Below are 25,226 nucleotides of genomic sequence, written 5' to 3' on the forward strand. Positions count from 1 at the left end.
ATAAATCTAATATGTAGAATAAAGCGGAAAAAAGTAAGGACTCTTGTGTAGCCCAAAGTAGCAGAGTAAGAGTAGCATTTCTTCTTGACAAATCAACTCAAGTAAAAGTAAAAAGTATGGCTTAGTAAAACTACACTGCACAAAGTACATTTTTCTCAAAAAGTTACTCATGTAAATGTAACTGAGTACATGGAACGCGTTATTACCCACCTCTGCTTTTAAGTACATTGTAATTTAATACAATGGCCTTTGTCTTAAGTTCTTACCATTCAGTTTCATTAGTGAATTCCCACAATGCCACAATTACTCCCAAAGTGTTAGGTTTCCATATCTGGCAGTGATCTACCTTTTTTTTCTCCACCCGTGTTCCCAAATTCAACCAATCCCTGTGTGTAGTTCACACTAATCCTTACCCCATTTACTGTATGTCTATTAATGACTACAATGTGACAAGTAAAAAAGCATTCATTACATACAGGCACTCTTCTACCAGGTCAACAAGTTTATTGTCACGTCCACTGAAGTGTAGGTAAAAGTATCGCCTCTATTGTGGCTTCATGCGGTGTCATATATGTGAAACAGAGCTCCCCTCCTTCTTTTGTTACCTGTTGGCTTCTTTGCTCTGAGCCACTTGGAAGCTTCTGCTGGTTCTTTAGCTGTTGCTCTAGCTCGGAAATCTCATTTTGGAAGACGTCGCGCTCGTGTTCTCGGTCCACAGCTTGCTCCTAGAAAAGAGTCAAAGTCAGTACACCCCAAATTTAAATGCCAGGTTTAGCGGGGTAACACTTTGCCACCTCCAAAGTTTATCTCTTACATCGAGAAAGCGCCTGTTTTTGTCCAGCTGCTTCTCCAGAGCCTGGATCTGTTGCTGAAGGTCCCCGGTCTCGGTCTCGCGGGCATGCTCCAGCTCGATCACCCGGTTGACTTGTTCCTCTAGCTCGGCTTCCAGCACCTTCATCTGTTTTAGAAAGTCTGCACTCTCTTTCTCGGCCTGACGTTGGACTTCTACCTTCTCCTTCATCAGCTTCTCAGTCTCTTCCAGCAGATCTAAATGGCAACATTGAAGTTACTCCCTGGACATTTTTTTTTTGTTTTTGTCGAAGTGATTTTGGTCATGAATAGGATGCAGAGGCTATCAAAGAGTCTGAGCTGTCACCTCAAGATTGTCAATTTAGTTAGCGTATTTTTCGGACTTTGAGTCGCACTAGCCAAAAAATGCGCAATGAAGAGGGGGACAAAAAAAAGATATATAAGCCACCCTGCAGTATAACTCGCATTTTGTGGGGGAATTTATTTGATATAATCCAACATCAAGAACATACTTTAAAATAAAAATTGAATAGAGAACAACTGATAAAGTGTACGGTATGCTAATGTTACATGACGCATAAACAATGAATTAAGAACGTACCCGGTATGTTAACGTAACATAGCTATTAAGAGTTTTTCAGATAACTATAGCAATAACACCATGCTAGTAAGTTTACCAAACTATCAGTGTATACAGTGAGGAAAATGAGTATTTGAACACCCTGCGATTTTGCAAGTTCTCCCACTTAGAAATGATAGGCGGGTTTGAAATTTTCATGGTAGGTGCTTGTCCACTGTGAGAGACAATCTTAAAAAAATCCAGAAATCACAGTGTATGATTTTTTAACAATTTATTTGTATTATACTGCTGCAAATAAACATTTGAACACCTGAGAAAATCAATGATAATATTTGGTATAGTAGCCTTTCATTACAATTACAGAGGTCAAATGTCTCCTGCCATTTTTCACTAGGTTTGTACAGACTGCAGCAGGGATTTTGCACGACTGCTCCAAACAGATCTTCTCTTGATCATTCAGGTTTCTGGGCTGTCACTGAGAAAAATGGAGTTTGAGCTTCCTTCAAAGATTTTCTATTGGGATTTTGTCTGGAGACTGGGTAGGCCCCTCCAGAACCTTGATATGATTTTTACGAAGCCAATTTGTGGTTATTCTGGCAGTCTGCATCGGGCAATTGTCATGTTGGAAGACCCACTCACAACCCATTTTCAATGCTCTAACTGAAGGAAGGAGGTTATTCCCCAAAATCTCACAATATATGGCCCTGGTCATCCTCTCCTTAATACAGTGCAGTGGTCTAGTCCCATATGCAGATAAACACCCCTAAAGCATGATGCTACCACCACCATCCTTCTCAGTAGGGATGGTGTTCTTGGGATGGTACTCATCATTCTTCCTCCTCCAAACACTATGAGTGGAATTAAGACCATAAAGTTCAATTTTGACCTCATATAATCTCATGACTTTCTCCCATGACTCCTCTGGACCATCCAAATGGTCATTGGCAAACTTAAAACGAGCCTGGACATGTTCTGGTTTAAGCAGGGGAACTTTCCGTGCCATACATGATTTCAAACCGTGACGTCTCAGTGTATTACCAACAGTAACCTTGGAAATGGTGGCCCCAGCTCCTTTCAGGACATTGACCAGCTCCTCCTGTGTAGTTTTTAGCTGATTCCTCACCATTCTTAGGATCAGTAAGACCCTACGACACAGGTGTCAAATCGTTCCTCAAAGGGCCGGGAGTGGATACTGGATTTCATTCCAACAAAACAAGATGAGTACCTTTTCACCAATCTGGTGTCTTACAAGTGTAATCAGTTGATTGCAGTCAGGTGCTGCTTATTCTAGCGGAAACCTCATTGGTTGAACTGTCTGTGCTGGATCTGTTGGGACAAAGACCAGGACCCACTGCGGCCCTTTGTGGAATCTGTTTGACACCCCTGCCCTACTAGGTAGATCTTGCATGGAGCCCCAGTCCAAGAGAGATTGACAGTCATGTTACTACCCTAACACTGCTTCTTCCATTTTCTAATAATTGCTTCAACAATGGATCTTATATAACCAAGCTGCTTGGCAGTTGCCCCATAACCTTGTCCAGCCTTGTAGAGGTCTACTATTCTGTCTCTGGTGTCTTTGGACAGCTCTTTGGTCTCGACCATTTTAGGAATTGGAGTTTTCCCCGATTGTATGGGGTGGGCAGGTGTTTATATGCAGCAAACCGCTACAAACAGGTAAAAAAGTCAGACTCAAAGTCCCCCTCCACTCTACTTATTCGTTGGACATTTTAAAGGCGACTAACAGGTCTTTGAGGCTCACAATTCGAGCAAAGAGACAGGTGTTCAAATAATTACTTGCAGCACTATAATACAAATAAATTGTTAAAAAAATCATACACTGTGATTTCAGTTTTTTTTATTGTCTCTCACAGTGGACCAGCACCTACAATTAAAATTTCAAACCCGCCCATCATTTCTAAGTGGGAGAACTTCCAAAATCGCAGGGTGTTCAAATTCTTATTTTCCTCACTGTATAAAAGATATTTAGATATAAAAATGTGATTATAATTTCAAACATAAGCCGCTCAACATCAGCCAGAGAATAAGTCGCACCCCGGGCCAAACTATGAAAAAAAAATGCTACTTATAGTCCGAAAAATATGGTACTTTCAGTGGTTTATTGAGGAATGAGATGTTGTGATTCTCCTCAGACTCTTTCAACATCCCACTCAGTTTTCCAAAATGATCCCCCGCACCAACACGATGCCCGCTCCACTATCACCAAAGAATAACCCGCTGTAATTAACCCAGAATGAAAAGCTTCCCCGCAGGATTAGCAGTGACAAGGTGCAACAGAAGTGTGTGAGTGACAGACTATTACATTGCATTATCCATGCCCAGGAAGCATTGACAGGGAAAAGTGAGAGGATTGTAATCATATCACTGGCGCAAAGAACCAATATCAGAGATTAAAAATTCTGCTTTCATTCCATCATGCTAAAACCAAAGCTAACACCCAATCCAGGATGTTAAAAAACTGCAGGGAATTATTAATGAAAACAAAATAGGTTAGTGATTGTAAGAGCAAGCACAAGCCTTGTTTGGTTATGGCAGAGGTGGGAGTAAGTCACATATTTATGTGTAATTAGTAAAAGTCATGTTGGTGTTGAGTCTGTCTTTATGTTTCAAATCTTGCATGCTGCTCTTTTTTACGATTTTATTAAAAACATTATGATAATAAAAACCAAATAAAATCATTCTCAGAGTTTCCACGAGAGTAATTCCTCCTTCATGTGGTGTTTGCGCACAATAGAAAAAAAACTTTTTGAAAAACGAAAGCAATGGCACACTGCCATGTACAAAAAGTCAAATGTAAACAGACTTGTCAAGTCATGTAGTTCAAGTCTAAATCATAGAAAGTCCCATGAATATCAAGTCAAAATCAACTTGAGTCTTGCCTAAATTTTAGCTAAGCAAATCTAAGTTCAAAATTGAGTCAGGTCACGTGACCCAAGTCCCCCACCTCTGCGTGACGCTGCCTTATTAGTGTTACAGGAATACCATCGGTTAAGCTATTTAAAAGAACATAAAGAGAGAGCGGGAGAGGGGCTGAGCCATGCTCAAAGTGGACACACCTGCTTCAGGTGCTGCAACCATTGCAGCTTCAACTAGGCCTACAGGAGAATAAGAAAGCACAGGAGTTGAACATGCTCTCTTTTTGTGTCATCAATGGGAACATCTCAGAAGAAAATGATAGCAGAAAAAGGATGGTGCAGCTGTCCGTTTGCGTTTCATCATTCAGGAGGATGTTAAGTAGTTGTCACAGGATGAGGAAGCAAATAGCATGAAAGGAGGGTGTTCCTTAAACTTCCCCATCGGCTTAAATAAGTGGAATACTTACTCGCCCTTATAAAGACGGAATGTGCTAAGAGGATACCTTTATCATAACAAGAACGGTTATGGTGCAAAAATAAACTATAAGGGTGTTTTATCAACCATTAACCCAAGCCAATTGCAAGAATTACACTTATGTTATCGTCCTTTGGAGAACCCCAAAGTTTTGTATACGTACAAAGTTCACGGGGCCCTGCGGTTTCTCGCATGGCGTCTTGTTGCCGGGATACCAGCTCACGCTCCTCCTGCATTTGAAGCCTTTCCTGCTCAAGTTCCTGCAGTCGGCTTGCCGTAACCTGCATTGGAAAAAAGACAATAAATTCATCTTAACCACTGTTAATCACACGGGTATATAATAGAACGTATAGAAGATGAAAAGTGACAACCGTAATTTTCGGACGATAAGCCGCGACTTTTTCCCCCCATTTGGAATCCTGCTGCTTATAGTCCAGTGTGGCTTATTTGTTGATTTATTTGGGTTAATAGGTAACACTTTATTTGACAGCTTCGTCATAAGACTGTCATAATTATGAAATGACACCGTCATGGGCATTAATAAATGCTAATGATGGTTGTCATCCGGCAAATTATGTCACTAACTCCATTTATGTCCAGCTTGGATCTTTTGCATCCATCCAAAAGTAAGATAATTTGCCGGATGACACAAAATCATCTGTCAAAAGCATTTATTAATGCTCATGACAGTGTCATGTCATAGTTATGATGGTCTTATGACAGTCTTATGGCGCCACTGTCGTATAAAGTGTTACAAACTTCCCTAACTAGCAATTAATGAAACAACTAGAACAGTAACTGAAGAAATAATTAGCAAAAGACATGCATTTTGATTGTAATTTACAACTGTAGTGCTCCAATGCATGCTAGGAGGCATGTTGGACGACAATAGTGTTTACAGCAGGAGGTTGACTGTCTCCCCCAAGGGAGCAGTGATGGCCAAATGAAGCTTCTTGAAGCAATGAAGCTTTGAAGCCAATTAGTTCAAAGCTACATGGGTTTCATTTGGTATTATGAGTCTTATGATGCCACTGTCAAATAAAGTGTTACCGGTTAACATCGTTTGGTGTAAATATCCCATGATATGGTGAGGACAGCTGTGGCTTGTATTCCAATGCGGCTTATTTATGCATACCGTAATTTTTGGACTATAAGGCGCACCTGACTATAAGCCACCACCCACCAAATTTGACCCCAAAATGGCATTTGTTCATAGATAAGCCGCACTGGACTATAAACCGCAGTTGTGCTCACTGTATTATGGGATATATACACAAAAAGATATTAACTTGTAAAACTTTACAGCGGCATCATAAGAATGTCTAAGACCATATGAACCACCAAAATAGTCCGAAAATTACGGTAAATGCCGTTTTCGTGTCCAAGTTGGTGGGGGCAGCTTATAGTAAGGTGCGCCTTAAAGTCCAAAAATTACTGTACATAAAAATGTTTGACTCCATCTACATGTTTTAATCATATTTAAACTAATGGGTTAGTTTATATTCAGCCAAGGAAAACGATAGCTTTAAGGAAGTGTCAATTAAAACCGAGCATCATTATCTACCTGTAGGTCCTGCTCCAAATTGAGCTGAAGCTCCTCCTTCTGACGTAATTGCTCCTCCAGGGCAGCCCGTTCACCCGTGTAGCCGTCAATCAAACCTAGATTAGACCAGACAGTTAAATCGGTTACTTAAAATTTGAGTTCTTTTAAGCACAGGGCGCAGTCCAGAGACTCCAGACAAGATGAAAAAAAAAACCCAAAACAAACCTCAATGCTACCAACAAGCACAAACGCATTCCTGCTGCATAATTCAATAACACACAAGTGAGCATGTCTGACCCATTTTGCTCGACATGTAGAACAGGACTGAATTGCAAATACAAAGAAATGCTTCATAACGCTGTGGCTTCGTCACAGGTCAGCAAGCATTTTGCTTCGGGATGCCATTCGGGGTCGGGAGATATGGAGCCGAGAGAGCTCTTTGCGCACAGAATACCTGATATATGTCAAAAAGGGAAATTGATGGCTTGATAATCGCTGCCCATGTTGACTCAGTGGGATTATTAAAAGATAAAATGCGCAGTGCATAGTTTTGAGTTTGCCTAAGGAGGGTTATTCTCCAGGATACACAATTAAAGGATACACCAATCACAACAATCCTGTCAAACATTGTGACTCTCATGTGGGTTACAATTCTGAAATGCCATATCACATTGCAGCAATTTAGTGTCGCACTTGCACACGTTAGCTTCAATTTTGTTGTTTTTTCAGTAAGTTATTGACCATTTTTTTAGAAAATACCAGTAAAAAAATAGTGTATAAATGTCTCACCGTTTTACCGTGTGTGTTTCCAAAAGCTTTCAAAAAGTTGCTCCTGACTTGATAGACTTGAGCGCAATGTTAGCTTTTGTGTTAGGTGTGCACGTGCAAGCGAAGCAACAGTTGGACGCTGAAGTACCAGCTGTCACTGACATGGACGGGCCGGCAAGTTACACCCGACAACGTGGCAAAATGCCTTTTCTCTCATGTTTCAGAGACTGTGATTTCTTGATTTGCATTCAGTGACGTCACTTAAACACTTTAAAACATGCTAAATATTCACTACGGTATGACAAATTAACAATGTTTCATTTCATAACTTTTTTACTCTCCCTTTCAAACAGCTGACTGCCCCACCCCCTTATCTTGAAAAAAGATACGTACCCTCTGCCCGGTGTAGCTCGAGGGCGAGTTGCTCGCGTGCCCTGGCCTCCTCAGCCAGGCGCTCCTGCAGCTCCTCTTGCTTCTGCAGGAGCTCGCTAATCTCCTGGTTGTGGCGGAAAGACTCACGCATGAGCTCCGTCTGAGTGATGCGGGCATGTTCCACCTGAGGGTTGACCACAATTTTTTTAAACCCTCATTAAACTCTTTGGCTGCCATTGACGACCCTAGTTGGACATCTAGCGCCGTCAATGGCACAGAAACATGAACATTCACATCCAGTCACCACCCATTTTAAATAAATTGGAGATCTATCCTTGTCAATGGAAGGCAGAGTTAAAAATTGTGACATAAAAAGTTACATTTTATGAATGTAGGCTACACGTGGGTAACAAATGTTAATATTGTGGCCTACACGACCCAAAGTGTGATGTCAACGCATGAGAACACCAGGTATTTATAGGGTTAAGTTTAGGGCTGCAGCTATCGAATATTTTAGTAGTCGATTAATCGATGGACTAGTTAGTTTGAATAATCGAGTATTCGGATAAGGAACATAAAAAATTAAAATACCCGAGCTGAGCCTGAAACGGTATTTAAAAAAAATAAAAAATGAGGATCTATGTACACCAAAAGAACAATTGGCTAACTTACACAGAAAAAGTCCGCTAGCTTAAATGCTATAAAATGCTAAAGTTTTTTTTTTTCCCCACATTGCTCTTAAATCGTTCAGACACATATTCTCACAAAAAACAGCAAAATATACCTACTAGTATAAACTAAATCATGAATGCATTAAAAAACATTAGCTCAAACAAAAACTTAGCTTACGTTGGTCTAACCAGGGAGCAGTTGGATTCAGCCATGCGAAAAGAGGCAGACCAGAGGGCAGTGTATCCACCCTAATCAATAAAACTAAACGTAAACATTTTCAAAATAAACCATTACAACGCCACTTTAATTAAACGAATACTCGAAACAAAATTTAAATCGAATATTTTTTTCTAATCGAATACTCGAGTTAATCGATTAATCGTTGCAGCACTAGTTATTTAATAAAACAACACTAGGTGACTTTTCAACCTTTATAAGTTGTGCTGACTGCATTATGGCAAACGTCACTTCCCCCTTTCCCCATTCATTATCGAGACAGAAGTCAATGCTAAAGCTATCACGCGAATTCTGCAAACATGGCAGAGTAACAGAGACAAAAAGTTTTGTCTAAGGCCGGCAACCAAGATATAATAAAAATTGGCTCGGCTTTCACCCGCTGGAGTGATGCCACACCCCCCCCCCCCCCCCAGCCAAACTCGTCAGCGTTAGCCACACAAAGTCACACGGTTGCTAACCATCATATGCTATTGTTTAGCCACAACTGGATTTATTACTGTATGATATTACGACACTATTCGCATGTGCGCTGGCCCTCATGGGAAATGCGGTCTTTAAGGCAAAACACTACTGCTTTTGTCCACCGGAGTCGCTAAAATCAACTAAAACTGAAAAGTTACCAAGTGTTGGATTAAATTAGCAAAACAGATTAGTGCTGCTTCAATTAATCGATTAAATCGAGTAATTCTATTCGAAAAAAGATTCAAATTAAATTTTGCTGCTTCGAGTATTAGTTTAATTTGTGTTGTAATGGTTTGTTTTGAAAGTGTTCGCATTTTGTGGCAACAGTGAATATTTGTATATATTTCACATAGCACATTTCACAAACCAACTGCTCCCAGTTAAGACCAACTTACGTTTTGTTTGAGCTATAAATTTGATTGATTGATTGATTGATTGAATTTTAAATGCATTCATAATTTAGTTTAGAGGTATAGTTACCCGTTCTTTGTGGGAACGTATGTTTAAACAATTTGTTAAGAGTAGGGCTGTCAAACGATTGAAATTTCTAATCGAGTTAATTACAACTTTAAAATTAATTAATCATAATTAATCGCAATTCAAACCATCTATAAAACATGCGATATTTTTCGGTAAATTATTGTTGGAATGGAAAGATAAGACAAGACTGATATATTCAACATACGGTACATAAGTACTGTATTTGTTTATTAAGACAATAAATCAACAAGATGGCATTAACATTATTAACATTCACTTAAAGCGATCCATGGATAGAAAGACTCGTGGTTCTTAAAAGATAAATGTTAGTACAAGTTATAGAAATTTTATATTAAAATCCCTCTTAATGTTTTCGTTTTATTAAAATTTGTAAAATTTTCAAATCAAAAAATAAACTAGTAGCTCGCCATTGTTGATTTCAATAATTACACCATGCTCACTCATTGTGCAGAAGCCCATAAAATCATTTGGACCCAAGCGCCAGCAGAGGGCGCCAAACACCAAAAAGCCAGTAACAAGTCCACATTACACTGCTGTCATTTTAATCTGAGCGAGGCATGTGCGTTAATTGCGTCAAATATTTTGACGTGATTAATTTTAAAAATTAATTACCGCCCGTTAACGCGATAATTTTGACAGCCCTAGTTAAAAGCATAGTAAAAAAACGTTAGCATTTTATAGCATTTAAGCTAGCGGACTTTTGCTATGCAAGTTAGCCAATTGTTCTGTTGTACTTAAATCCTCATTTATTTATTTATTTATTATACCGTTTGAGGCTCAGTTCAGGTATTTTAATGTTTTTACGTTCTTTATCCAATTACTCGATTACTCAAACTAACTAGTTTATCGATTAATCGACTACCAAATTAATCGATAGCTGCAGCCCTAAATGAGATAGTTGCCCTTTAAGCATTATGACATTTGTATGTGTGCCAATTTTTCTTGTGAGATATTGGGGATGTAAAGGTAAAGCTAACCAATATTTAGGATGACAAAATCCTTAGTCAACATCATGTGACTGCAATACAAAAATCTTCCAGTTTACAGTCTGTCATGAGACGTCAGGCAAGGTTGTTAGGTGCTTCGTTGCCATCCCACGATTACTCTTCAACCGATTTGCATATCTCTGGAGTGCAAAGGTCTTTGGTTACTTGATGCAAACTAGGAAGTGATGATGTTGCCGCGTGGAAGAAGTCATAGAACACTTTCACCAGAAGTGTACTATAGATTATACGTATTGTCATCTACAGTTTGAAAAATGTAATGAACAAATATAACTTAAAAAAAGTCCTACCCAAGTACAGATGTTACTTCCCACCACTGCTGTCATCTGATATTTAATTCATCACGTGCATAAACTAAGCTTCTAGTAGGGGTAAAATATTCATCAGCTCTTCTCATGCGATCCATGAGGTGTAAACTTACTGTATATGGAGGTGTGGGCAGAGAGATTCTGGAGATAACTTTAAGCAGGTGACCATTGGTGCGGTGATTGACATGCGATATCTGAGTCTGCACCAGGACGGCGTTCCTCTCAGTCAGGGTGCTATAGACTGGGAAAGGCCGCGGGAGGGGGATCCTAGATTCTACCTCGTACACGTCCTGGTCCTCCCCTTCCACCCACGTGGTGCTATGCATTCTGGAATTCCAGAAGGAGCGGTGGGAATCCATGGTTGGCGAGGATGCCTTTTTTTCTGATCACCGGAGAGGGCTTGCCATTATCCGGTGATGAAGTTGACGTTGCTGCCCGGCAACGGCTAACGCGCTCGAGGCTTGGTTGAGCAGGTAAACAGGTCCGACCGCAGCGAGTGGTGAAGAAAAGTCCGACTGGAGCTCGTCATTCTGATTCCATCATACTAAAGGGCATTCCAGTGTACGACGGGTCCTCTTCCTCCTACTGACGTTCTTTATTCCAGCAGAAAAGCACGGATCACATGCCCTAGTCTTCCCCCTCTGGAGATTCCCAAACAGAGCGTTATCGCTGTGGTAACAACAAGCTTTTCCCGAGGGCTCCCCCCTCTCTTTTTAATTGCTCAGTCCAGGCGAGGGTGAAGTGACATGTCAGAAGTCCTGCCAGGATTTGCCTATCATTCCCGCTCTTAATATTTACTCACCGGGGCTGAAACACTGATCAGGCGAGCTTTTCTTACTCCCACTCCAAAAACCTCAAATCCAAGACTTCCACGGCTGTTTTACCCTCATTGTGGTTCATTGACTGCACTGATCACCCGGCGGAAGAATAGTGCTCAGTAAAACCAGGGAAGGAGGAAGGGAGGGAGGAAAAAGGAGGTGTGGCTTCCATTCCCAACACCGTCATCCAGGTAGAATAGCAAATAAAGCTCTCCCACACAAACATTGACACCACTCCCTATCACACTACCGAGCGCACAAATAACCCGCACACAACACACACACACCCTCCCAGCAACAAAGTCGTTATACCGGATTCGTTCCTTAAGCAGTTGCACGCAGACGAAGAAGACAATAGCTATTAAAAATTCCAATGTGTCCTCTCCTGTAGTGACATATTGTCATACTCAAAATACTTAATTATTTTTCTGCCAAAGGGGAAAGTGTTTAACAAAAACAGATGCTTTGTTTACAGCAATCTGTTAATTTTGAACGTTTTTTCACATGATTTATATTCAACTTGTATATAGGCAATTGCTGATTACCTGTTTCAAGGTATAATGTGGGATGAAAATGTCACAGTTTCCAAACCACAAATTTTTTTTTACGTCATACCGTCCCTACAGTATTAACTATTTTTTATGTCCTAACAATATAGGGAAAAAACCCTCGCTTGCAACTGCAAGCCTCAACCCTCCCCCACCGGTTATTGCTCAGTGTTAGTGAGTCAGCTGTGCTACACGATGGCTGGAGGAGGTGAAACCCCTGAACTTTTTCCCCCCAATCGAAGAAAACGAAATCGCTGGTCAGGGAATACTTCGGCTACAGAAAAGCTACAGATGGCCGCCGCCTAGACGAGGAGGGCCAACCAACATGTAGGACATGTTTGCGGAGGATGGCTGCCAAGACAATACCTCTAATTTGATTTCGCATTTACCGTAATTTCCCGAATATAACGCGCACTTTTTTCCCCCAAAATCAACTTGTAAAATCATGGTGCGCATTATAAACGGGTACATGGATGGAGACAGAAATATATATATATTACATATATATATGAAACCGATTTTTTTTAATTGACACGGCCACGTTGTGTTGAAGAAACGTATGCGGCGACCCGTCGTCGACCATTACGGTACGTGACGTCACCATTTTGTTTCGGTAATACTTCGCGCTAATCGGCCGAATAATTTCGTCTGTGTTAAATTCTGCTTTTTTCACTCTTCATAAAGCACAGAATTTAGTTTCTTGAACTCATTTGAGTCAACGTTTATTGCAGCTCCGCAACTCGGACCACAACAAACGTAACAACACACTTCCTGTGTGTGTCCGTCAACTATATCTGTCCGTCGGGAAACTCAAACCCAAATAACAATAGTTCCTATTGTTACTGTCGTGTTGACAGCGATGAGCTCTCACGGATTTATGAATTAAACGTTCTCACTTTCATTTTACCCTTTCAATTCATGGAAGAAACATTTATTCATCATGATGAAACAAGCAAGTTATACAGCAGCCTTTAAAAGAAAAGTCACATTTGTTTTGTTTTCTCCTAGATTCTGGTAATTTGGAGAAGTTGTCAAATCATATTATTACCGTAAATATTGTCAGTTTATGGTAATGTTTTGAGCTACCAATGTGCTATGTTTGTGCTGTGTTTCACCAGTCAGTGAAATGACATTTCTGTATCTGTACGAGCTCTGTTTTCTTGTATTCTTCTATTTATTGGTGCTAAAATTAGGGTGCGCGTTATAAACGGGTAAAATAATTTTCCCTAGATTTTACAAGTAAATTTGGGGTGCGTATTATACACGGGTGCGCCTTATATTCGGGAAATTACGGTATACAAAATTAAAGGTTAGTAAATACTAGAGGTGTGCGAGATTTCTGATTCTTAGATTATTCACGATTCGGTGGTGGAAGATTCGAGAACGATTCACAAACATCCAAATTCCGATGATTGAAATATGTCAAGTAAAGCGGAACTAAAACACCGTCAGCGCGGTCTTCGGGACACAATGAGGAACGGACCGAGAGTAAACATCTTGCTTGTCATTACCCGGGTAATGACAATGCTCAACTCACAGCTCCGGCTCAACTCATGCCGCTAGATTTAAAAAAAAAAAAAAAAAAAACAATAATACCTGACTGCTGCCGACAGCCACTACAAACTACGTCCACATAATGCTACGGTAGATATCACATGCATAAAGAACTAGATGTGAAATGACAGACTCGGCGGCGTTAGCAACACATGTATAGAAAACTAGACGTAAAATGATAGACTTGCCGGCATTAGTAAACAGCCTCCATCTTAAAGCAGTACACTTCCCTGGAAGGCTGTTGTTGCCAACCTTCCGAGCGAACCTAATTAATTTTTTATCTTAAAATACTCCTAAATCGGCAAAATCTGGACTTGAATCTATCTTTAAAACAGCTTTAAAACTTTCACATGTCGAAAGTAAACAGAAGGGAAATTATGGAATAACGGTTGATTCACAACATTAAATTAATTGAATGTAGTGTAAAGCTGCTGATACAGAATGGGGACTTGAGTATTTATTTAATGTTTTGAACTGGTAACTTGATACCTAAATAGTCGTTTATTTAAGCTTGAGAAGATTTTCGTACAATTTTTGTAACTAATGTACGAAACACCAACAACAATGGGGGCACCAACAATCGATTTATAATTGAATCGTAGCCTCTGAATTGTAATCGTAATCGAACCGTTAGGTGCCCAAAGATTCCCACCTCTAGTAAACACTGTCTTGACTCATGAATGTTCCCCACCAGCTAACTCCAGCGTGTGTAGTGTGTCTAGCTGTGGTAAAACATGGTGTTTTTTTTCTCTCTGGCAACTGTATGTGTTGAGAAAGAGTATGTGTATAGTGTAAACATGATACGAATCATACACACATGCTTTTTATGGAAAATATTTGAATTATTTTTGTTGTGATGGTAATAATGTTGAGCTCTGGCTGTGGGTTTACGCTCAGGTATTTCAGGTATTTTTTGTTACTTTTTTAAAATTTATTTTAACTTAAGATTTTACTTATGTTCCAATTAGCTCATGTTTTGAAAAATAAAAATCCTGTTCAATGGAAAAATGTTGTTTTTTTTTAAACCCAGATATCTCAAAGTAACACATTTTAGAGCTGTAATTGTAACACCAAGATATTTTTGCTTAAGGCTACCATACTGTCAGAATGCCATAACGGCACATGTCTACTTGTATATGTCTGTGTACTTTTAATTTTTTGGCCTTTAGGGAATCAATCATGATATGTACATTGTTACTGCCAGTGCACATAAGCCTATTTTTGTGACTATTTAATGATCTATATCGTGAAAATTTTTTTAAATATGTGTATATACTATACTTAATTTTTTCGGACTATGGATTCTTTCTGGGGCTTGTTCTCTGCAATAAAATAAAATCAACTTTCAACATACCTGGTGCATACGGAATATCATAAAAGCATTGCTGTTTTTGTAAACAATGACGAGAACGAAAATATTTCGTCGATGGACAATGTTTTTCATTACAATGGCGTGACGATGAAAATAATTTACGGTTTTCCTACCGAGTGTGTATTATCATCACGCAGATGACACACTTAATGTGACTTGTAGCATTAGCATAGCGTTAGCATTAGTATTGGCATTAACTTTAGCGTAGCAAGTATCCTCTAAAATTGTTTTTATTTCCGTTTTGTTTGCGTTGGGTTAAGTTAGTAGTGCTTCTGGTTGCAAAATTAATAAAACCAATGGAAAACCCACATGAAGTTGTCGTTGTCCTTGTGGGCGCAACAATATGCACTCGTCTGTCAATGTTTATTCGAAATTGTTGGGAACCTTTATTAAATTTTAGACTAAAACCTTTCAATTTTACAGCTGAATACATTTTGAGTCATTGTCGCCAAAAATGAGACAAAAACGAACCTTTTAAAATGACTAAAATATGACTAAGACTAATAAGTATTAACGTCCAAATGGCTGCCAAAAGCAACCCTGCAAAGAAGCAAGCTCAGGGTGAGCAAGCACAAAAAACAAAACATACGTATTGGACTTAAAAAAATGTTCAATAGTCAAAGTAACATACAAAAAGATGCTAAACAACACTGACACCTAGCTTTGACTTGGGTGGCTCTGAACTATTTTTAGCTCTTCAAGACAAACGGCATCTAGGCGTGAGTAATGCATGAATTTCAGCCACGGGGAAGGATGCGGCGTGCACTCGCTTACAGTAACAAGCTCAATGGCCTAGTTAAACTGAACTCAAAAGGCCCGTCGCTACACGCAGCAGGAGCACGCCATGGAGGGGGGCTTCACCCAGCTGGACTATGATAGGCTGTCTGCGGTGGGACAAAAGATCCATGTAAATACAGCTCGTTTCTATGGGCAACTGCTGGGAATGAGGCGATTCCTTTGACTACGGTGTTTTTTTTTTTTTTTTTTTTTAAAAAGACAACTTTGTATAACGCTCCCTTTTTGCAGTAATCTCCAGATTGGGATAAACAAATAGCCTCAGCTTTGTGTGTTTAAAGTGATGAGTATGTGGAAAAGCAGCAAAAAAGTACTGAATGAGTCCCGTTTTTCTACCTGATTGGTGGTGTCAGTGATAACAGTCAGCATCTTCTCCAAGGCAGTTTGAAGACGACTGCTGAGGCCCATCAGATGTCCCTCGTCCTCCCCTAGGAGGAAGCTATCGTAAGGTGAACTCTTGCCAGACAGATCTAGCGTGACGAGAGATATAGATCAGTTCTCGTCATTATTTGGATTTTTACAGAGCAAGGTGGCATTACAAGTGTTACTTACCTGCGATGTGTAATGCAGTGGGCGTTGAGGTCTGCAGTCCTGCACTGGAAGAAGCCTTCAGACTTTGCATGTGGAGGCCCATTGTTTCTTCTGCCGCCGCCGTGGTCTTCAGGATGTCAGCCAATACACGACCGAGTCTCTCATTGGCACGGCGTAGGACAGTTCTGAAAGTAGAATGATGGAAGAAAATTATATCACAAAAGAATTTCATATATGGTTTCTTTACTTCAATATTAACGCAAGGATGTCAGCTGTTAATTGGCTGAAAAGTGAGATAGGGAGATGTGATTGGTTCTTCAGCTTTGTCAAATGGGTTGGACGTCTATCGCCATCACTGGCCGTGAAACTTATTTTTTTTCTTTCATCTAGGGAGTCCTCCAACATTTGGTGCATCATGGCTATTTGTCATCACCTTTCATTGTCCTTGTCGATGTCTTTATCCACGCTGTCCTCATCTTCAACTTTTCCTTCACCATCTTCTATCATTTGTAGCGGCTGCACAGGAAAAAGGGAGAAAATGGAAAGCAGTCCCGTCATCCCCAAGTCAGAGTGGCAATGTCGGCGACAAATTCAAATACACCCACCCCGTAAATAAAGTCCCCTTATTACACAGAGAGACAGTAGTTTCTTTGTGCTGCTATGGCAACAGGTGCAGCTGGGATGCAGCTGGAGAAAAGAAGCAAGGCAGCACCACCACTTGGAGAAACGGCAGTAATGCAGAAAGCCACTTGGAAATCAATACTGTCCAACATAAAAGTAGTTGGAGGAAACTTGCCGTTTTAAAAATGTGTATCCAACTAGTAGCCCTGCTTACTACTACTCAAGAAGCACTGCTCAATTTCAAAAGGCTGGTGAACGCTGCTATAGACTGAACCCGACAGCCTCTCTGCAGTCACGCAGCCAAAAGCTAATCATGATAGAAAATTCTCAAGTGAGCTAAAGCCTTGGACGCGTAGGGAGGGTTATTCAGAGGAGTGCTTGAGGGACAATTCCATTTGAGGTAATCAGTGTTTCGGTACTTGAGACAGATGATTATGAATATATATGCCCTCTTGAATGAAAAATATTTGAGCGATCTTATTCCAAGACAACGTATTTATCCCTGTTTTAGTGGTACATACAGTGCCTTGCAAAAGTATTCGGCCCCCTTGAACCTTGCAACCTTTCGCCACATTTCAGGCTTCAAACATAAAGATATAAAATTTTTATTTTTTGTCAAGAATCAACAACAAGTGGGACACAATCGTGAAGTGGAACAAAATGTATTGGATAATTTAAACTTTTTTAACAAATAAAAAACTGAAAAGTGGGGCGTGCAATATTATTCGGCCCCCTTGCGTTAATACTTTGTAGCGCCACCTTTTGCTCCAATTACAGCTGCAAGTCGCTTGGGGTATGTTTCTATCAGTTTTGCACATCGAGAGACTGACATTCTCGCCCATTCTTCCTTGCAAAACAGCTCGAGCTCAGTGAGGTTGGATGGAGAGTGTTTGTGAACAGCAGTCTTCAGCTCTTTCCACAGATTCTCGATTGGATTCAGGTCTGGACTTTGACTTGGCCATTCTAACACCTGGATACGTTTATTTTTTAACCATTCCATTGTAGATTTGGCTTTATGTTTTGGATCATTGTCCTGTTGGAAGATAAATCTCCGTCCCAGTCTCAGGTCTTGTGCAGATACCAACAGGTTTTCTTCCAGAAGGTTCCTGTATTTTGCTGCATCCATCTTCCCGTCAATTTTCACCATCTTCCCTGTCCCTGCTGAAGAAAAGCAGGCCCAAACCATGATGCTGCCACCACCATGTTTGACAGTGGGCATGGTGTGTTCAGGGTGATGAGCTGTGTTGCTTGTACGCCAAACATCGTTTTGCATTGTGGCCAAAAAGTTCAATTTTGGTTTCATCTGACCAGAGCATCTTCTTCCACATGTTTGGTGTGTCTCCCAGGTGGCTTGTGGCAAACTTTAAACGAGACTTTTTATGGATATCTTTGAGAAATGGCTTTCTTCTTGCCACTCTTCCATAAAGGCCAGATTTGTGCAGTGTACAACTGATTGTTGTCCTATGGACAGACTCTCCAACCTCAGCTGTAGATCTCTGCAGTTCATCCAGAGTGATCATGGGCCTCTTGGCTGCATCTCTGATCAGTTTTCTCCTTGTTTGAGAAGAAAGTTTGGAAGGACGGCCGGGTCTTGGTAGATTTGCAGTGGTCTGATGCTCCTTCCATTTCAATATGATGGCTTGTACAGTGCTCTTTGAGATGTTTAAAGCTTGGGAAATCTTTTTGTATCCAAATTCGGCTTTAAACTTCTCCACAACAGTATCTCGGACCTGCCTGGTGTGTTTCTTGGTTTTCATAATGCTCTCTGCACTTTAAACAGAACCCTGAGACTATCACAGAGCAGGTGCATTTATACGGAGACTTGATTACACACAAGTGGATTCTATTTATCATCATCGGTCATTTAGCACAACATTGGATCATTCAGAGATCCTCACTGAACTTCTGGAGTGAGTTTGCTGCACTGAAAGTAAAGGGGCCGAATAATATTGCACGCCCCACTTTTCAGTTTTTTATTTGTTAAAAAAGTTTAAATTATCCAATAAATGTTGTTCCACTTCACGATTGTGTCCCACTTGTTGTTGATTCTTGACAAAAAAATTAAATTTCATATCTTTATGTTTGAAGCCTGAAATGTGGCGAAAGGTCGCAAGATTCAAGGGGGCCGAATACTTTTGCAAGGCACTGTGTATATATAGGGCTGCAGCTATCGATTATTCAAGTAATCGATTAATCTATCAATTAGTGAGTTCAAATAAACGAGTAATCGGATAAGGAACATTTAATGCATTGCAGAATAAATTTGAGCTCAAAGTAGCATTAAAGTGAATAAAAAATAAAATTCCCGAGTTTTTTTTCTTCAAACTATGCAGAATTGCATTTTCATTTCACAAGATCAATATTCAAAATACTTCAGCTTTGCCTCAAACAGTATAAAAATAAATAAATGAAGTTTGAAGTACAACAAAAAAACAATTGGCTTATTTGGCTAACTTGCGTAGCAAACGTCCGCTAGCTTAAATGCTATAAAATGTTCTATATAATAAGTTTTTTTGTTACAATGCTCTTAACAAATTATTCAAACACATTCCCACAAAAAACTGGTAGATATACCTTTAAACTAAATTACGAATACAGAAATAATTATATTAGCTCAAACAAAAACTACAACCTGATGTTGGTCTTAACAGGGAGCAGCTGGATCCAGCCATGTTCGATGATATCATATTCATTAAGTATTTGAACACCCTGCTATTTTGCAAGTTCCCCCACATAGAAATCATGGAGGGGTTTAAAATTTTTATCGTAGGTGCATGTCCACTGTGAGAGCGATAATCTAAAAAGAAAAATCCAGAAATCACAATGTATGATTTTTTTTAGCGATTTATTTGTATGATACAGCTGCAAATATCTATTTGAACACCTGAGAAAACGAATGTTAATTTTTGGTACAGTTTAAAATTTAAAATTAACAGTTAAATTAAATTAACAGTTTAAAATTACAGAGGTCAAACGTTTCCTTAGTTTTTCACCAGGTTTGCACAAACTGCAGGAGGGATCTTGGCCCACCGATCAGTCAGGTTTCTGGGCTGTCGTTGAGGGACACGGAGTTTAGAGCTCCCTCCAAAGGTTTTCTATGGGGTTTAGGTCTGGAGACCTGCTAGCTCATGCTACAACCTTGTTATGTTTCTTAGGGAGCCACTCCTTGGTTTTCCTGGCTGTTCTTCGGGTCATTGTCATGTTGGAAGACCCAGGCTCGACCCATCTTCAATGCTCTGACTGAAGAAAGAAGATTGTTCCCCAAAATCTCACAATACAGGGCCCCAGTCATCCTCTCTTTAATAAAGTTCACTCGTCCTGTCTCATGCGCAGAAAAACACCCCCAAAGCATGATTCTACCACCTCCATGCTTTACAGTAAGGATGGTGTTCTTGAGATAGAAGAATAGATGAGTACTTCCTTCCCATTTTGCTCTCACCTGACCACAAACCTTACTCCCATGACTCCTCTGCATCATCCAAATGGTCATAGATAAACTTAGTGCGGGCCTTGACATGTGCTGGTTTAAGCAGGGGAACCTTCCGTGTTATGCATGATTTAAAACCATGATATCTTCGTGTATTACCAACAGTAACCTAGGAAACAGTGGTTCCAGCTCTTTTCAGGTCACTGACCAACTTCTGTCATGTAATTCTGGGCTGATTCCTCACCTTTCTCAGGATCATTTAGACCCCACAAGGTGATATCTTACAAGGGGCTCCACTCCGATTAAGATTGACCTTCATATGTTAAGTTTCTTCTATTTTCTAATGATTGCTCCAACAGTGGACATTTTTCACAAGCTGTTTGGCAATTGCGCCGTAGCCCTTTCCAGTTTTGTGGAGGTGAACAATTTTGTCTCTAATGTCTTTGGACAGCTCTTTAGTGTTGACCATGCATACTGTAGACTGCATGACCTAGGTAATGAAGTCTATGGACCATGTTACAAGTTTGAGTCTTGCTGATTGTATTGGGTGGACAAGTGTCTTTATGCTGCTTTAGACCTCAAACATGCATCTGATTCAGGATAATACATGGAGTGGAGGTTGACTTTTAATAGGCGGACTTACAGGTCTTTCAGGGTCAGATTTCTAACTGATAGACAAGTGTTTAAATTCTTATTTCTAGCAGTATCACACAAATAAATTGTTATAAAATCATGCATTGTGATTTCTGGATTTTTCTTTTTAGATTATCTACCTCACAGTGAACATGCACCTACCATGAAAATTTCAGACCATGATTTCTTAATGGGAGAACTAGCAAAATAGCAGGATGTTCAAATACGTATTTTCTTCACTGTATATAAAAATATACAGTATATACACATATGTACATATCCGACAAAAGCGAAAGAGACCTTCTCTGCTCCCGATTCAGCTCGCCGCAACTTCTCCCGGAGCTTCTGGATTTCAGCATTTCTATCCCGCAGCTCCTTCTCCAGGCACTCCCTTTCCTCTTTTAACCAGGAGTTCAGCGTGGTCGACGCTTTTTCTTGTGTGTCCTCCTCACCGTCCGACTGGGTCTGCATGGCCGCGCTGGTCTGGCAGGCGAGCTTGTTGATGCGGGCCAACTCTGTCTGCTGTGCGTACTCCACCGACATCTGGACGATGGCCTGAAGACAACACATCCATGTCAAAAAATCTATTATTCTTAATAAACTGGCCAAATGCAACATATTAGTGACTGCTTAAATGATTTACCTGGACGTCAACACCGTTAAAAAATACAAAGCCCCTGGTAAAATAAATTCAAGACTGTTCAAATTCTAAGTGTGACTCTTGTCTTATCACAAAAGAAAGAAACAGGTTTCCTAAAGAAAAGAAAATATTTAAGTTTTTCATATACAGTGGTATAAAGAAAAGTATCTGATCCTTTTGGAATTGTTCACATTTCTGCATAAAATCACCATCAAATGTGATCTGATCTTTGTCAAAATCACACAGATGAAAAAAACAGTCTGCTTTAACTAAAACCACCCAAACATTTACATGTTTTCGTATTTTAATGAGCATAGTATGCAAACAATGACAGAAAGGGGAAAAATAAGTAAGTGAACCATCACATTTAATATTTTGTGGCCGCAATAACTTCAACCAGATGCTTTCTGTAGCTGCAGATTAGCCTGGCACATCGATCAGGACTAATCTTGGCCCATTCTTATCTACAAAACTGTTGTAGTTCAGTCAAATTACTGGGATGTCTGGTGAATCTCTGTCTTTAGGCCTTGCCACAGCATCTCAATGGGGTTCAAGTCTGGACTTTGACTTGGCCACTCCAGAACGTGTATTTTTTTCTTCTGAAACCCTTCTGAAGTTGATTTACTTCTGTGTTTTGGATCACTGTCTTGTTACAGCATCCATCCTCTTTTTAGCTTCAACTGTTGGACAGACGACCTCAGGTTTACCTGCAAAACATCCTGATAAACCTTTGAATTCATTCTTCCATTGATGGTTGCAAGTTGTCCAGGCCCTGAGGAAGCAAAACAGCCCCAAATCATGATGCTCCCTCCACCTTGCTTCACGGTGGGGATAAGGTGTTGTGGTTGGTGACCTGTTCCATTTTTTCCTCCACACGTTGTGTGTTACTCCCAAACAATTCAACTTTGGTTTCATCAGTCCACAAAATATTTTGCCAAAACGTCTGTGGCGTGTACAAGTGCCTTTTTGTGAACATTAAACGAGCAACAATGTTTTTTTAGACAGCAGTGGCTTCTTCCGTGGAATCCTCCCAAGAACACCATTCTTGGCCATAGTTTTACATATAGTTGATGTGTGCAGAGATATTGGACTGTGCCAGTGATTTCTGTAAGTCTTTAGCAGACACTCTAGGGTCCTCTCTGAGTATTCTGCGCTGAACTCTTGGTGTCATCTTTGGTGGAGGGACACTCCTTGGGAGAGAAGCAACAGTGCCAAACTCTCTCCATTTGTAGACAACTTCTATTACTGTCGATTGATGAACATCCAGACTTTGAGATGGTTTTGTATCCTTTCCCAGCTTTATACAAATCAACAATCCTTGATCGCAGGCCTTTTGACCGAGCCATGATGCACATCAGACAATGCTTCGCAACAAGACAATTCTTAGCAGGTGTGTGTTTTATAGTGGGCAGGGCAGCTTTAAACCACTCATCAGTTGTTTGTTAAAAATTGGTTTCAATTGCTCTTTAAGTTTACTTAGGCAGAAGGTTCACTTATTTTTTCCCCCTTCTGTCATTTGCATGCTAACCTCATTTAAATATGAAAACCTATAAATGTTTGAGTGATTTTAGATAAAGCAGACACTTTTTTACATCTGTGATTTTTAGTGATTTTTTTACATCTGTGATTTCTAGTGATTTTGACAAAGAGCAGACCATATTCGATGGTGATTTTATGCAGAAATGTGAGAAATTCCAAAAGGTTCAGATACTTTTTCATACCAATGTAATGTAGACACTATTATGATGGGAGATTTTGGTACCAGACTGTTGGTTACCTTTTTTATTTTATTTTTTTTTTTTTTAAACAGTGACACCTTTTTAAAACGATATATTGATAAGCTTTTGGGCTACAAAGTATCGCGACGTATCACCTTTTCCATATACTGTTATACCCCGAATAGTTTATAGTTTTAAGTGAAGCCAACGACGTTTAATGGAGAACCGGAGGAATTATTATGATGCTGTAAACTACTATATGTGTAGTACCACTGTAATCAATAATGTTCAATATAAATACAACACGTGCGCATGATTGTCAAGAATATTTTGAGACCCGGAAAATGAATGTGTGAAGAGGATACTTATTGCTCAAAGGAGGTCCAGTTTCATTTAAATTGAGAGCAAGAAGTAATATAAATTATTCTATACACATGCAAAAAAATTAAAACCTTGTAACCTCGATTCTCAGAACTGTGAGGCACATGTAGTCACCATTACATCACTGCTGCAATAAAATAAAAATGTAAATTTTTGCGAAATACAGATCAGGATTGATATTGCAGCTTGATGCTGCATACAATTTGTACATTTTGGTTCAAATTGGATGAAGCCTAACTTAATCAAGCCGAGTTAACTTAGTAAAAGTTTCTGCAATGACTTTTTGAAACTATATATAGCCCAAGAACACAAAAGTTTGTCCACTCCAGTTGTAGTATATGGTGGGAAAACACAGACAAGGCTGAAAAAGCAGCTTCTGCTCTTGCACCCCTCTTTTAAAAAAACTGCAGTATTTTAAGCCAAAAGAACTGTTGTGTTTGATAGAACAACATGTCTTTATGCTGCCATAGCAGTTTCATGGCGCATTAAGCCCTCGAACTATTTTTAATTTGTCCGTTTTACCCTGGAGACCCCTGTTTACAGTCACCGCACAACCGCTTTTGTTTCAGCCCAGCCAAAAAAAGAAGGTAAGTAATTATAATTATTATTTGAAATGTCTATCATTTTTAGCTTAGAATCATTAATTGATGTCTAATGTCTGGTTTAAAAAACAAAAACAAAAAGGACTTTACAAAATAATTACTCGCATAATTTAAAATTACGTCAGAAAGAAAAAAATAGTGTCTGTAAATAGGTCACGGATATCTAACTCAGAACTATCGCTTAATTGTATTTTTTTTGTTGCTGTTGCATTTTCCCCAATATTTTAGATGATAAATAATCGATCCAAACAAAGAAAAATTGGAAAAAAATGTTTAAAAGGGTAAATATTTGAAAAAGAAAATCTCGACCACTCCTTGATGTCTGCGATTTCTGCATTGCGACCCTTGTTATATTACCGTGTTTCACCCATAAAATCCCCCCAAAAGGCTGGCTGTTGCCATTCATAGCATGACCTGTTACTAGAGGTGGGAATCTTTGGGCACCTAACGATTCGATTACGTTTTTTTACTCCGATTTGATTATTAATCGATTATTGATGCACCACAACACCCCCCCCCTCGAAAGTTTTGTACACTAGTTCCAAAATTGTTCAAAAATCCTCTCAGGCTAAGCAAACTACTATTTCAGTATCAAGTTAATCGTTAAAAACAGTAAATGAAATACTCAAGTCCCCATTCTGTATCGGCAGCTTTAAACTACATTCAATTAATTTAATGTTGTGAATCAACCGTTAAAGTTGTTTAAATTGCTCCCTTTATTCCATAATTTCCCTTCTGTCTACTTTCGACGTGAAAGTTTTAAAACTGTTTCATCATTTAAAGATAGATTCAAGTCAAGATTTTGCTGATTTGGTGTTTTTTTTTTTTTTTTTAAGATAAAAAGTAATTAGGTTCGCTACAACAGAGCCTTCTAGAGAAGTCTACTGCTTTAAGACGGCGCCTGTTTACTAGCGCGGGAAAGTCTGTTATTTCGCATCTAGTTCTTGGTATATGATCTAACACGGCTGTCGTCTGTCATTT

The 25,226-nt window shown here is 39.6% G+C and overlaps 1 protein-coding gene across 8 annotated transcripts in view; it reads right to left on the bottom strand.

Moving 5' to 3' along the window:
- akap9 (A kinase (PRKA) anchor protein 9) overlaps window positions 1-25,226 on the bottom strand; it is a 78,933-nt gene that overhangs the window by 28,606 nt on the left and 25,101 nt on the right. For 6 of the 8 annotated variants that reach the window (XM_057827295.1, XM_057827293.1, XM_057827297.1 and 3 more), the window contains 10 exons: window positions 21,205-21,459; window positions 16,657-16,739; window positions 16,245-16,408; window positions 16,029-16,162; window positions 7,443-7,605; window positions 6,303-6,397; window positions 4,902-5,019; window positions 4,465-4,503; window positions 815-1,047; window positions 606-725 (listed from right to left, as the gene is read on the bottom strand). In XM_057827295.1, the coding sequence (XP_057683278.1) occupies window positions 606-725; window positions 815-1,047; window positions 4,465-4,503; window positions 4,902-5,019; window positions 6,303-6,397; window positions 7,443-7,605; window positions 16,029-16,162; window positions 16,245-16,408; window positions 16,657-16,739; window positions 21,205-21,459 (1,404 nt within the window). The remainder of the gene's footprint in view (window positions 1-605; window positions 726-814; window positions 1,048-4,464; window positions 4,504-4,901; window positions 5,020-6,302; window positions 6,398-7,442; window positions 7,606-16,028; window positions 16,163-16,244; window positions 16,409-16,656; window positions 16,740-21,204; window positions 21,460-25,226) is intronic. The other 2 variants (XM_057827298.1, XM_057827301.1) reach the window with 1 other exon arrangement.

This window comes from Corythoichthys intestinalis, chromosome 22 (genome assembly GCF_030265065.1).
Source record: "Corythoichthys intestinalis isolate RoL2023-P3 chromosome 22, ASM3026506v1, whole genome shotgun sequence".
Classification (NCBI taxonomy): Eukaryota; Metazoa; Chordata; class Actinopteri; order Syngnathiformes; family Syngnathidae; genus Corythoichthys; species Corythoichthys intestinalis.